The sequence below is a fragment of the Hyalella azteca genome, unplaced genomic scaffold (assembly GCF_000764305.2).
Source record: "Hyalella azteca isolate HAZT.00-mixed unplaced genomic scaffold, Hazt_2.0.2 contig8569, whole genome shotgun sequence".
Classification (NCBI taxonomy): Eukaryota; Metazoa; Arthropoda; class Malacostraca; order Amphipoda; family Hyalellidae; genus Hyalella; species Hyalella azteca.
Window position 1 is genome coordinate 117,855 of NW_025938658.1, and position 14,904 is coordinate 132,758.

Genomic DNA, 14,904 nt, shown 5'->3' on the forward strand with positions numbered 1-14,904 from the left:
GTGCTGGTGTGGTGTGGGCACGCCGGTGCTGGTGTGGTGTGGGCACGCCGGTGCTGGTGTGGTGTGGGCACGCCAGTGCTGGTGTAGGGTGCTGGTGTGGTGTGGGCACGCCGGTGCTGGTGTGGTGTGGGCACGCCGGTTTTTTAAGTTAGTGCCGCGTGTGTAACATTCATGCCTCTGTAAAGAAAATAACCAAATATTCAACAACTAGCATATTAACTCATAACACGAACATAAGATCTATTTTTAGTGGATCGTTCACTTCTTTGCGTTTCATCATTTCCATACAAAACCCATTTGCACGCTGGCTCTCTAATAAGCTATTTTTCAATATATTAATGTCCATCCTTCAATCGCAGTGGTTGAATACTTTAGAACTTTTATATAGCATTAATTAATAATAAGGAACTTTGATTCCTTACAATGATTGGGAGGCTTCCATGCAGGAGCAGCAATGTAACAAAAATGTGCATGCTCCTTCTTACTACAATTAATCTTAAGATGCCAAACTTATCACAACTGTTGTGATAAGTTTGATCGTTGGCAGGTTGCCCACATTATGAAGTCTGTGGGAAATAAAATCCCATCAAGACAACCAAGCACGTATGAAGACTAGAAGCGAGAGGGTGGATGAAACAAAACGTTTAATTAAAAAAAATAAGAGCATTAGAAGTGCTATAGAGCGCTGAATTGAGCCAAGGCAAAGGTGAAATGGACGTTAAATTAGGCAATTGGCGCATGCAGCGAACGGCGTATGAAAAAGTAGCATTTCGATACGTGAAAATACAGTTAACCTTTTTACGGCATTAGTTTTACATGGCAGCCTTAGGGTACAAATGAGATATGGATTAGCGATGCAATTGAAGTGCATTGTTCTGCCTGCATGCATATATAGGTATGTGTTAAGGAGGGCAATTTAAAGGAGACGCATACAAAATCAATTGTGTCGGCAATACGCAACTGCATGGCCGACTCCTGAAAATCTACATCCACACACACAAGCTTGCATCGCCAATAATAAAGATACGGTAACCCAACATTGTGCTTCACCAATAATGAAATGCGCTTTCACGCCGCATTTATCGCAATATCACCGCAGTTATCGGCGCCATAATATCAATAACAAGCGACCACATAGTCCAAGACATTCATAAAAGAACGCACCGTCAAACGTACACATGCGCTACACTAAGTATCCACATGCAGAACCGGCCTAGCATTTTTAAGCTACGAACTCCAAGGACTGTACAAACAAGCATAATGGTTTAGGTACGTTTTAAGATTTAATCCTAATGAATTGTCTTTTGAATCATGACTTCTTGAATGATTAGCACATAAGTCAATCATCGCTGTGCTCTTCACTGAATATAGAAGTGATATCAACAATACCATCACAATCGTAAACAGAAGACGATAGTTATGATTTTCGTGAATGATTCGATATAGTAATAATGCACCGCGTCCGTCTTATAGCGCGTTTTACACTGCAGGAGTTAAATACCAAGCCTTGGATTACACAGATTATCTACTGACTACGTAATTGGAAGATGAGCCCATGTTAATATTTTTAAATACTTATACGAGACGAATATTAAGGAAAGCATGCAATTGACTGATCTCCTTCCGCAAATAATTTCGAATTAGTCTTAGAATTTGCGGAAGAGGGACGGTGGAAGCGTGGGTTTTATTGAATGGGCAACGCAAGTTTGTCACGTCGTTGGCATGGCTATGCCCACAAACTTATCGACGTCAGCGCACCAGCAGTCGATACCAGTCATCTTCCAGTGACGTGACCTTGACAGCAACTTCTAGAATCTAGAACTTGCCCTAGATTTTACTTCTAGAGCCTGTCTACGATGGTATTTCTAGGACAAGCCCTCGATTAATATTTCTAGGACATGCCCTCGATAGTATTTCCAGAGCCCTGCCCTCGATAGTATTTCTAGAGCCCTGTCCACGAAGGTATTTGCACAGCATGTCCACGACGGTATTAGGGTGACATGCCCACGACGGTATTAGTGTGACATGCCCACGACGGTATTAGTGTGACATGTCCACGACGGTATTAGTTCAACTGCTGTGTGGTGAAGCTGTCCCTCACTCCCCTCAACTGCTGTGTGGTGAAGCTGTCCCTCACTTCCCTCAACTGCTGTGTGGTGAAGTGGTCCCTCACTTCCCTCAACTGCTGTGTGGTGAAGTGGTCCCTCACTTCCCTCAACTGCTGTGTGGTGAGGTCATCCCTCACAAATACTCACATAGTAAATATAAAAAATATATCTCATTATTACATTTGTAGGTTATCTTATGGTACTTCAAGAGCCATCTACATAATTTTTCCATTTTTCTAGGACAGCAATTTTTTGAGTAGAGGGGCTTCTGTTCTTGAATGTCAAGACATTCCAAGTCACCCATCAATGGTACACGTCATCCCATTTTACAGTAGGTATGACACAAACCTGGTACAATGCTTACCAAATTTGTAGAAAAATAAACCATCCATATTTTATCGCCTTCACTAGTTTGGAACTGGTTTCAATGAAATTGTAACCATTTTTTGCACTATAAGCATGTATACAAATGTAGTACTGTAAAATGGGGTAACTTAGACCACTTTTATTTTTATAAATGATGCCATTTTTTTACTAGCTAAATTAAACTTGAATTGAAACATGCAAAATACAGGTCTATACTCTAGCTTTACTCACCATAAATTGCTGGCTCCTTAATTGGAGGGGGTACTCTGACAGGCTTTAAATAATAGCTTTTTTTCGTTGGTCACATTTTTAATTTTTTAACCTATTAGATATGCAAACTTTTTAAATTTTTCTATTGTGTTATGTAGCCTCAGTATTAGGCCTTTAATGCCCATTGACAGAATTTTTCTATGTCAAATAGTTTTTGAGTTGTGGGGGTTTTTGTTAAAAAAACGAAAAGTGGTCTAAGTTACCCCGCTGGTCTAAGTTACCCCATTTTACGGTAATCAACTGCAAATACCTAAGCAAACATTTATACTGAAAAGTAACCATATTTTGATCTCCAAATTTTATACACAAAGTTGTAAAATAAAACATGCAATTTCATACAAGCAATGCTTTAGACAGCATAGCAAATGCTAGCATAGGACAGCCACTCCATTAAAAAAAGTAATAGAAGCATGGCATGGTAAAATTTAAATAGTAGCTAATTGTGAATGTACATATTACAGAGATAATTGCATAGGTATTATACTAAGGACAGAATTTTTAGTGACCCACCTGGTATGTGTTGTCAAAGGAATCGTACATAAACCGGGTGATGAGTGAGGTTTTGCCCACTGAAAAATAAAGAAAATGTATCACAATTTGTACATAATTTTCAATTGATGGATTAAAAGCATTTTTATTACTTAAAAAAGTATTTGCTGATAATTGATATTGTTGACCTACATTTGTTTTTAGAGCAGGCATAGATAATTATAGATACGTGAGCAGACAGTGCTGACTCATCGAGCTTAAGAATATCCTAACCAGGTGTACATACAGTAATGCATGCACCACATCCCACCAACCATAAGGCCTCTCCTCCACACATGCACCACAACCCATCAACCATTAGGCCTCTCCTCCACACACACAGCACATCCCAGGAAGTAAATTAATAAGATAATAACTTGACTTAATGAAATTATGCTCATATGATAATCTAATAAATGGCTTACATGAGAATATATGATAATCTTATGTATGATATACTACTTCAAGGCTAATATGATAATTTTTCATGTGCTAATTTTTCAGCAAAAAAAATCCATATAACAAAAACAAATCATCTTTTATAATAATATTTCAGCTTAACTGCCTCAATTACTAGCTACCGTAGAATTTCATATGGTATTGGAAGACTGGGAACAAGACCAAGTCTCAGCTGATATATTTAATGAAGCAAGTGACTTTACTTGATCTATGTTCAATAGCTTTAATACCAGTGTTGAATGAGCTTAATACATGAGCTTTGATACCAGTGTTGAATTTCACATGAGCCTGAGTAATTGACTAGTTCTAGTTGAAAAAATTAAGCAGAATAGTAGTTATATTTTCACTTATTTATTATTATTTTAAACTAATTTCTCCTAATATTTCTTTTAGTGACCATAATTTTTTAGTGAAATACAGGGTTGGTCTAAATGATGGACCCAATTTAATAAATTCATATTTAGTTAAGTATGAATTCAAAATGAATAATTTATACACCAATGGAAGGGGGAAGATTCAAATTTTTGACTTATTCAAACACAGAAGTGAAATGTGCAGTTGCAGATCTACAACATTAAGCCTTGAGCACTGGATAGGATGCACAGGAAATGGATATCAGGCTCTACACTTCTGGCCACCGAGATCACCTGATTCCACCCCATGTGACTATTTCTTATGGGGATACCTCAAGGAAGCTGTTTTCCTGCCTCTACCAGCTTCTTTTGTGCCTTTTCCATAAGACTGTTTTCTTATGGGGAAGCTCAAGGAAGGCTGGAAGGCTATCATCCTGCCTCTACCAGCAACTCTGGTTGATCTGAAGAACCATATCACTGCTACACTGCACTCAGTAATGGAGGTTATGTTTTATTATGTGTGGGACGAGTTTGGCTACTGTTTATATGTTTGCCATGCAGCACAAGGGAGACATTGAACATTTACAAATAGATAAAAAAAAACTTTGAATCTTTCCCTTTCTCTTGATTTAGAAATTAGGTACCTACTGTCAACTGGGGTGACTTCAGCCACCACTACAACAGAAACAAATGGTAGCAAAACAAAATAATAAACGCTGTCCAAAGGCAAAGTGCCTGGGGTGATTTTGGCCAAGGGGGAGACTTTGGCCAAAGTTATTTATTTTGTTTTGCTGCCATTTGTTTCTGTTTTTTCAATTCCTGCTGTGTAAGAACTATGTGCTGGAACTGGAAGCGGTATTATTGCAGATTAACTACATCCAAAAAAAGGGTGTTTTTTTTTTTAATTATATGTTTTTTGGGGTGTAGATTACGAATCTGAAATCCATTTTTGGCGGTCGGCATCGGAAAACCTGGATTTCAGATTCGTAATCTACACCCCAAAAAACATATAATTAAAAAAAAACACCCTTTTTTTTGGATGTAGTTAATCTGCAATAATACCCTGGAAGCAGAAGGTGACTCAAGTGTCATTGACAGTGGAATGAGTTAAATTAGACGAAATATCTTTATATAATTATTAATAAAACAACCTAATTCAGGCTACCTGACTTGCAAAATTTTAAATTCATTCATAAAAGCTGTCTTTAATGGCACAAAATTTCAGTAAGATACAGAATTTTCAGCAAAAGAGATCTAGTTTTATCAATTTACTATCAATACCTATTACATAAGTTGTCACTCAGCAGCATTTCACTCAACTTACTACTAGTCAATAAAAACCATATAATACTGGTCAGAATTTGAATTTATTGGGCTAAATTTCCACATAAAAACTTGAAAGCTTTGTTAATTTCACTAGAAACTAGAAGCAATTTACTATCAATATTACATAAGTTGTCACTCAGCAGCATTTCACTCAACTTACTACTAGTCAATAAAAACCATATAATACTGGTCAGAATTTAAATTTATATGGCTAAATTTCCACACAAAAACTTGAAAGCTTTGTATGTTAATTTCACTAGAAACTAGAGTCTAGAAGGTAATGGTTCAGTTTGTTTACAATACTGAATACATATCATTTAGTTTGATGGCTTGGAACTTATGTTCTGAAGTGAAGTTAGTGGGTTATTGGTGTTGAAACTTCTAAATTCTGACACTCTCCTTCTGATTCAATATGAGCTATGAGTATGACTGCCTATGCAGTAGCAGCTTAAGGGGACCGTCTACCCCTAAATTTTCAATTTTGGCGTTTCCCGCTTTTTGGGCTCATCTTAAAGCTTACTTTTTGACGCATCCAACGGTTATTTTTCCGTTTTCTATGAATATCACGTTTTCTATCAATTTTTTCGAAAAATTCATAGAAGTAAAATGTTTTTATTTTTACATTTTACGTTTGAATGTGAAGTTTCATGATGATCGGATAATAACTTTAGGAGTTATAGGCTATCTCCAATTTAGGTTAGACGGTCCCCTTAAGTATTGACCTGCTCTAGCAGTTCATTTCTATAGTAGGCCTACTTTGCCGGCTGCCTCTAAATAAGCAAATTTGCATTAAATTCCTCCTGTTAAAAAAAAAGTCCAATTACATTTTTTCTGATACAATTCATTTGCATGAAGTTATGAACCATGAACGACTTCTGCAGAAATTCACATAATTTTAATTTGTAAATCAATAACGTATTTTCAATTTTGAAACAGCGAAGGTTGACAACTTAATTATAATGGTAAAGACTTTTCATTAGCAAATACATATATAGGATAGGTATATACTTATTCATCTAACGCAACACATCAATCAAAGGTTATTCTGGCTTGCAGCTGGAAGTTTTTCCTCGGCTAGACTATTTTATTAACCAATTGACCAATATTAGGTACGTTAACGACCATCTCACTCGTCTAGCTGAAAAACTCACCACTTTGTTCACCTAAAAATACAAGTTTAAATTTCCTTAACGGGTTCCCGAATTCGCCCGACATGGCCATCGTGTTATCTTGGGTTATGAGGTAAATTTTGCAATGATTTTCTTGTCACGGTCTTCTCAAAATTTATTCTGCGAATGTATTGCACATAAGCAACCGACCACATGCATCTCCAGCCACGTACTGAAGTTCACATAGAAAACTCTCTCTCTCTCCCACTCTCTCACACTTCTGACACTGACACACACCGTACAGGGCTACCAACCTCCTAAATCAATTTTTGAAATTCAATTCCTGCAAATAAGCCCATTACAAGCGAAAAGCATGTTTGAAATATTATAAAACTTTAACTACGAATAATTTTCCAAGTTTTGACTCATTCAAAGTGATATGTTACTTACTAAAAATTTTCAAGCATGAGGTTAGTTATAAAAATGACATTCTTTTTGTATGAATTTGAATATAACACCAAATTCTGCCTCATTTCTGCTATTGAATTAGGCTTAAAACAGCATAATAAAAACTTACAGGATACCTAAAAATTTGCGAGCCTATTTCCAATTTACTTGAGAAGCAAATGTAGTTTAAGAACGTAAACATTGACGAGTGACGACTTGACGTCTTATCAGTTGCTTCACATCGTCGCGTTGAAGCGGTTTATTGGCGTAAAGGAAATGGTTTCTCAAAGTATGAGTAGTAATCTTAAAGCCTAACAAATAACGTGAGGTATAAATTCACAACTGCTAACATAAGCTGTACATTATCATAACTGAGTGTAGACAGATCCCTATAGTTAGTATAGCCTATAGGCCGCTACAATGTCGGCTCATATGGCACCTTCTTTAACTGACCAGAAAATTGCTGAAAGACTTATCATCCTAAATGATCGCTGCGTGGGAATTATGACCAGAATTTACAATATTAAAAAGGTATGTAACCATGCTAGATTGCTAGTCATCCACTATGTATGAAGTGCTTCTGTTAATTTTCAGTGACAAGTGGTTACTGGTTTCTGCCTTCTGGCTAGTCTGGAAAAGTCCTATTTTTGTCTGAAATATCGCGGCTCTAATTTAGTCTGGAAAAGTCCTATTTTTGTCTGAAATATCGCGGCTCTAATATCATATAATTTCAGTAGGTATGAAATCTCGCGGCTCGAATGTCATAAATTTTTGTTTTTGTTTGATTAAAAAATCGCGGTTTGCACTTCGTATGGCTTTTCATGGCCGAGATATGGAATTCACGGCTCGTAGAAATGGAATCACGGCTGGCAAATCCATAAAACCACGGCTCGAAAAATTCAGTCGCGGCTCGCCAAGTAGATATATTCCATACTAGCCTTCTGGTACTATATTATTTTATAAACACAAAGAGCACAAGTTTGACATGTTCTGTGATTGAAATTTTATGTTGGTTGTTTAATTGTTTTCAAGTTTTAAATTTCACTAGGTTGAAAACTGTTCTAACATTGTTTTTTCTGTATTTTTTTTTTAGATTGATGAATTGATGTGAACTTGTAATTTTCAGGCATGCGGTGATTCCAAATCCAAGCCATCATTTTTATCTGAGAAGACCCTGGAGCCATGCATAAAGCAAATAGTGCGCAAGTTCCCAAACATCGATTCTAAATTTGTATCGGTGAGTATGGGTAATTGATGTAATTATGCTGTATGCAGTTGGATTTCTACTTCTACATATCATTCGTGTCAATTGTCAACTTGATTTATATGTACAGCAGCACAGCTAAAAATAAGTTAAAAATTTAAAGGTTAATGTGTGAGTTATGGCACAAAACATATATGAATAAAATATTTATTTGTACACATTTACTAGCTCTTGAGTATGTTGAACTTTTGAAGCACACTGACTAGGCTAGGCTAATTAGCGTGCAACAATAGATTTAATGCTTCATAGGCTACCAGACAAGTAAGACCACCTAGAAAGTTAGAAACTGGGGTCTTCTAGTCTGGGTCAGTGAAATTACTAATAATAATTAACCTCATTTGAATGTAAAATCCAAACCTGATTAATGAATCCTTTTCAAAATGTTAAAAACTTGAAAACTCATTTTAATTCTCAAAAATTTTTAATTAATTGTTATAAATATTGGTTTTATAATACCTTTTTTTGTTTTATCATCATTTATAAAATAAATTGAAGTGTTCTATGTATTTATAAATTTGAAACATTAAATTGTCAATTACAAAAGTTCAAAGCAATTTTTTTATTATAGAAAGATTTCCTTTCCTTAAAGGTCTTGTTCAATTATTCAGTAGTTGTAGGGTACTTAACATTTAACAGAGATCATTTTATTGTTCAGGCACATAAAGAAACTCTTCAGAATGTACGGTTGGATATCATGAAGTCACTCTCACTCTACTACTACACGTTTGTTGACCTGCTGGACCTCAAGGATGCCATTGGCGAGCTTCTTAACATCATGGACGCCTTGCACATGGAAACAGTGCTTGATATAGTATGCTTGACTGATGAATTTCTTGTGAAGTTCCTTGATATCTAGTTTTTCATGAAGTTTACTGACGTCTAGTGTTTGAAATTGAACTAGGAACGTGTTTATGGTAATACTTCTTTGTTGTTTGGGAAGTTATCTTTAAGTCTAGGGCATTTAGACTTCCCAAAAATATGGTAGGTTCTTCCAGATGAATTTAAATAACTACCTACTGCTGCATTATTTTATAAGAAAAGATGTAAGATTAGTATAAGGAAATTTCTTTCATATTATCTTCCTATACAACAGAGCATGCATTAAAATATTTTTTTTTTTTTCAGAGCATCAGTTTTGAGCTCACTAAGAACTACTTGGACCTAATCACCAACTATGCCTCACTAATGATCATCCTCTCAAGAGTGGATGACAGGAAACCTGTACTAGGGCTCTTCAACATTGCACATGACCTTGTCAACAATCAGGGGTAAACATTACATCTTTGTTTACCATCCCAGCTAAACCTTTTGCAATGGTGAAAAATTAGGCTCTGCCTGGAATAATGTGATGACGAATCTATTCTGTTTCCACCACTGTACAATCAGGCATTAGAGAATACCTATTCTACTCTACTCTAAAGTACAATTGCAATTGCCCTAGCGAATAATTCATAATTAATCTTTCATTATTGTATAAGAACTTTTGTACAAAATCTATTCTAAAAAGTAAATTTTTTTCTCAATTTCCAATGAACAATTTCTTTTCTCAATTGAGCAACTACTTTTAATCTTTGATTAAAAGTAACTACTTTAAAAAAAAACTTTAACTTTAAAAGTAGCAACTACTTTTAATCTTTGATTAAAAGTAGTTCTGTTAGGTAGATTATGTTTAATATTAATTAATTGATGTTTAGTAGATTCATTAGTATTCATCAGATATTTTTTGTTTTGCGTGTGTTATTGCTTCACAAGTTTCCTGTCAATTTGATGCTAAATGATTGTTGTCTCTCTTAAAAGTGCAAGTATATTGTAGAAAACTGACAGGAATAACTTTTGCTTCCTATGTAAAAATATTTACACAATTTTTACAATTTAAAATGTTGCTATTTGCAGAGATCCATCATTTCCACGTCTGGGTCCAATGATCATGGACTACGAGAACCCCCTTAAGAAACTACACGAGGAGTTCAACACTCACTCCAAACTAGTGTCTGCTGCCGTCAACTCCTTGCTTGTCCTCTACCCTCGCCGCAACATGACGGCCGAACAGTGGAGGTACTTATTTAATTGGCCTGGAGTCAAACAATACTTGAAACGGAGTTCTTCAGCACCTGAAACCTCAATGCTGAAGCAAATATTACATTAACTCCTAAGCATGTTGATGCTTGTTTTAATTTGGAGGTTTGGTTCTCAAGCTAAACCAGTGGATATCATAGCTGGTGAACCAATTCATGTTCACATGTGTGATCAATCAACAAGAATTAAATTCTGAGTGCATGGGTACTTTTTTCATTGGTAGTAGCTTCTATTTCGCAACTGAATCTAGGAACAGGAAAAACCTTATTCAGGAAAAACCTAATTTCAATAACTGAATTTTATCCGTACTACGAGACCTTTGTCTACTGACCATAGTAACTCAATGAGGGCTATGCCATCAAAAATAGTTACAAGTTTGTAACAACATCAGCTAATTGCAGACTGCTCTTCGAGATAAATTCACCAATCACATATGAGAAATCTGTCGCTACCTGTACTTTATAGAATACTAGGTATGTGTATATACTTGAGCTAGAGTTGATATTATGGCACCAGACAAATTGCATTGGCAACAGTTAATGTATCTACGGTAATGTACAATGGGTTGAACTGTCACATATTGCAGGTAGTTCATAATAAAGACTAAAACTTCGGCATTGTTTCTCCAGAGCTGCCCAGATGTTGAGCCTGGTGAGCACGCCCAACCAGCTCCTGAACCCCGCCCTCACCGACTTCCTGCCCTGCGAGTACCTCTCCCTTGACACTCTTGAACGGTGGCTCATCTTTGGTACGTGTCTCAATTGTATACATGTCTGTGAACATGATATGTGTCTCAATTGTATAGTACAGGTCTGTGAACTTGATACGTGACTCAATTGTATACCATATGTCCGTGAATTTGATACACGTCTCAATTGTGTACATGTCTGTAAATTTGATACGTGTCTCAATTGTATAGTACATGTCTGTGAACTCGATACGTGACTCAATTGTATACCATATGTCCGTGAATTTGATACACGTCTCAATTGTGTACATGTCTGTGAATTTGATGCATGTCTCAATTGTATAGTACATGTCTGTGAAGTTGATACGTGTCTCAATTGTATAGAACATGTCTCTGAATTTGGTGCATGTCTCAATTGTGTACATGTTTGTGAATTTAGTACTTGTCTCAATTGTGTACATGCTTGTGAACTTGCTACGTGTCTCAACTGTGTCTCAGTGTACAAAGTGTTAATGTCGTCCTCAAAAAGTTAATGCATCCTGATTTGCGTTTATTTCTTCTAAAAATTTCTATCAAGTTCCTTAGTCAATCAGTTCGTGGCCATCATTGGGGCAAAATTCTTAGAAATGACCAGATTGTTCCAGTCTTGTTTGTCGAGTACCTAGTTACATTGTAGTAATCATGTTTCAGTTAAAAACGGAGCAATTATTTTCAGGTAAATAGTGTACAACATATATGAATAGTTTGTGAAGTTGCCAAATTCGATATTTTTTAGAATATGAACAGAATTATTAAGTACGTCCGCTGCAGGGATGGTGCTGGCACCGCAGCAGCTGATGCAGCACCAGGCCAGGGAGGTGTTTGTGCAAGCCCTCAACACCGGCTGGTGCATCACTCTCTTCAGGTTTGTACTTTAATATGAAATCTTAATACACTTTTGTGCTGTTTACTTAGTTCATTTGTTAGCATCAATGCCTTAAAATTACAATACACTTTTGTGCTGTTTACTTAGTTCATTTGTTAGCATCAATGCCTTAAAATTACAATACACTTTTGTGCTGTTTTCTCAGTTGCATTGTTAGCATCAATGAAATTTGCATTGTTAGCATCTTGAAATTACAATCTGGGATTAAATTTAAACAAATCTTTGGTCGCCCGCCCTGCTCCAGTCCTCCGGGTCATGGTACAGTTCATTTATCATTGACTATTTGTATCATTGATTTCTTGTAATGCTCAAAACTGATTTAGGTTGACATTCCTCTGTGTACTTACTTGAATTTTGATCAACTCGGTATTGAGATGTCATGGGGAACTATTAAACTGAATTTGTAATATTTTCAGTAATTTCAAACGTAGAACTAATTATAATTATTTTTATTATAAATAAAGTAATAGTGCAATTGAACAGAAATAACTTTAGGCAATGTAAAGAAGTAACTAAAGCAGTGGAAGTGAATTGCTTCATGTAGTGGAAAATGGAAAACAAATTGTAACAGAAAAGGGATAAATTAACAACAAATTGGATTTAAACCGAATTTATTAATTGATAAAAAAACATATTGCACAGAGAAGAGATAAATTAACAATAATAAGATTTAAACCAAACTTCTTTATTGAAATATTAAGTAAATGTATGCCGTGCCCAGGGACGAAGTGCTGCACCACCACGCCGCCATCCAGAGCTTCTTTGAGTCCCGCAAGGAGCTCGGCAAGCGCGCCTCTGAGGTCAAGGACAGCTACTCTCAGGCCGTCGTTGACGCGTCAGTCTTAGGCTATGTCTTAGATTATATTATTACACTGATATTAATGTAGATAATATAATCATTTTTACAGTTTATATTATTTTTGAGATTCAATTAGAATTTCAATTCCCCCATCTTGGCATCCAAAGGATTATTTCGTATTATATTCAGGTCTTTAAATGAGCTTATGCTAGATTATATTATTACATTGATAGTAATGAAGAGAATATAATTATTTTTACAGTTTATATTATTTTTGAGATTCAATTAGAATTTCAATTCCCCATCTTGGCATCCAAAGGATCATTTTGTATTATATTCAGGTCTTTAAATGAGCTTATGCTGTCATTGCACTTACCGTAGCGATCCAAATTAGGCACTAGCTTTGTGGTGTTTTACAGAATCGCAGTGAGACGTATTCTTCAAATTCCATATTGGCATATATATTTTTGTGTTAAAACTGTGAATTTTTCTTCATAAATTTAGCATTTTATCTATATCATGGATTATTTTATTGAATTTTTTTCAAGTTTTCCGTGTGTTTGATTGCAAGTCATTTATTCATTTTTCATTCTTCTGCATTTTCTTCATTTTACTAATGATCTTGTCTATAAATTAATTGATACTTCCAGAGCAATTTCTACATTGAACACTTTCTCTGACACAATGAATATCTTATTGAATATCTCACTGAATATCCTATTAAAAACCCTATTGACAACCCTACTAAATATCCTACAGAATATCCTATCGAATACCCTCTTGAATATCCTATTGAATAGGTACCCTTTTATATAACCCTACTGAATACCCCATCGATTATCTTTTTGAATATCCTACTCAATATTCCATTGATTATCCTTTTGAATATCCTGCTGAATATCCCATTTTTCATCCTTTTGAATATCCCATCTATTATCTTTTTGAATATCCTGCTGAATATCCCATCTATTATCCTTTTGAATATCCTGCTGATTATCCCATCTATTATCCTTTTGAATATCCTGCTGATTATCCCATCTATTATCCTTTTGAATATCCTGCTGATTATCCCATCTATTATCTTTTTGAACATCCTGCTAAATATCCCACCAATCATCCTGCTGAATATCCCCACTAAATACCCTATTAAATACCAATCTATGGTCGTGCACAGCTGGAAGCTGCACCGCGAGCGCCGCAAGTTCCTGCGCTCAGCCCTGAAGGAGCTCTCCCTCATCCTAACCGACCAGCCTGGCCTGCTGGGGCCTAAGATCCTCTTCGTCCTCATGGGTCTCTCCTTCGCCAGAGATGAGGTATCTCTTCTCCTTCACCTTTCTAATGCTGTTAGTATCCTTTCAATAAAAAAATACGCACTTGATTCAATCATTTTGTCATTTTTCACAAGATACAAGGATTCTTCTTCTTGACGTAATTTAATCAAATCAGTTGTACAGACTTTACAGTTGTATATTTTTTAATTAAAGCTCAATTTGTGGTGCAGGTGCTGTGGTTGCTGCGTCACCACGATAACCTGCCGCAGCAGAAAGTTAAGAACGGATGCAAGCAAGAAGATCTGGTGGACAGACATCTCCCTGAGCTGCTCTTCCATATGGAGGAACTGAGGGCGCTCGTGAAGAAGTACTGTCAGGTACTGAGGGTGAAGTAGTGCCATGTGTGGTGCTCTGGGGTAGTGCGTGGTGCGGTGCTAAGGGTAGTGCATGCGTGGTGCTGTGGAGTAGTGCGTGATATAATTTCAATGAGACTGAAGAGCACTTCTTTCCTCAGTTACTAAGGTGTTGCCATACCAAAACTATTCACTGCAGCAATACTACAATATTTGTCGTGGTGTTGCAGGTGCTGCAGCGCTACTACGTGCAGTACCTGAGTGGCTATGACGCCATCGCTCTAGCGCAGCTGCTGCAGAACCACCACAACCTGCCCGAGGCAGAGTCTACCATCCTTACCGCCATGTGCAGCGACCTCTCGCAGCTCAGCGTCAAACAGGGTACGTTGATCTCCCCCTTGAATAGGGTACTTTGATCTCCCCCTTGAACACGGTACTTTGATCTCCCCCTTGAACACAGTACTTTGATCTCCCCCTTGAACACGGTACTTTGATCTCCCCCTTGAACACGGTACTTTGATCTCCCCCTTGAACACGGTACTTTGATCTCCCCCTTGAACAC

General features: G+C 36.5%; 2 protein-coding genes across 7 annotated transcripts in view; one reads left to right on the top strand and one right to left on the bottom strand.

The window, feature by feature from the left end:
• Positions 1-3,254: 3,254 nt before the first annotated feature.
• LOC108682488 (ras-related protein Rab6) lies at positions 3,255-6,789 on the bottom strand (the record flags this gene model as incomplete). Its single annotated transcript, XM_018171653.1, is given in 2 exon segments — positions 3,255-3,313; positions 6,562-6,789. Coding segments are annotated over 2 exon segments (129 nt in total), but the record flags the coding sequence as incomplete, so codon positions are not given.
• Positions 6,790-7,173: 384 nt separating this feature from the next.
• LOC108682490 (membrane-associated protein Hem) overlaps positions 7,174-14,904 on the top strand; it is a 23,648-nt gene continuing 15,917 nt past the window's right edge. For all 6 annotated transcript variants that reach the window (XM_018171655.2, XM_018171657.2, XM_018171656.2 and 3 more), the window contains exons 1-11: positions 7,174-7,497; positions 8,093-8,203; positions 8,886-9,041; positions 9,356-9,498; positions 10,124-10,285; positions 10,936-11,054; positions 11,805-11,898; positions 12,641-12,754; positions 13,893-14,031; positions 14,220-14,366; positions 14,573-14,723. In XM_018171655.2, coding sequence (XP_018027144.1) covers positions 7,387-7,497; positions 8,093-8,203; positions 8,886-9,041; positions 9,356-9,498; positions 10,124-10,285; positions 10,936-11,054; positions 11,805-11,898; positions 12,641-12,754; positions 13,893-14,031; positions 14,220-14,366; positions 14,573-14,723 — 1,447 coding nt within the window. In that variant the 5' untranslated portion in view covers positions 7,174-7,386. The remainder of the gene's footprint in view (positions 7,498-8,092; positions 8,204-8,885; positions 9,042-9,355; positions 9,499-10,123; positions 10,286-10,935; positions 11,055-11,804; positions 11,899-12,640; positions 12,755-13,892; positions 14,032-14,219; positions 14,367-14,572; positions 14,724-14,904) is intronic.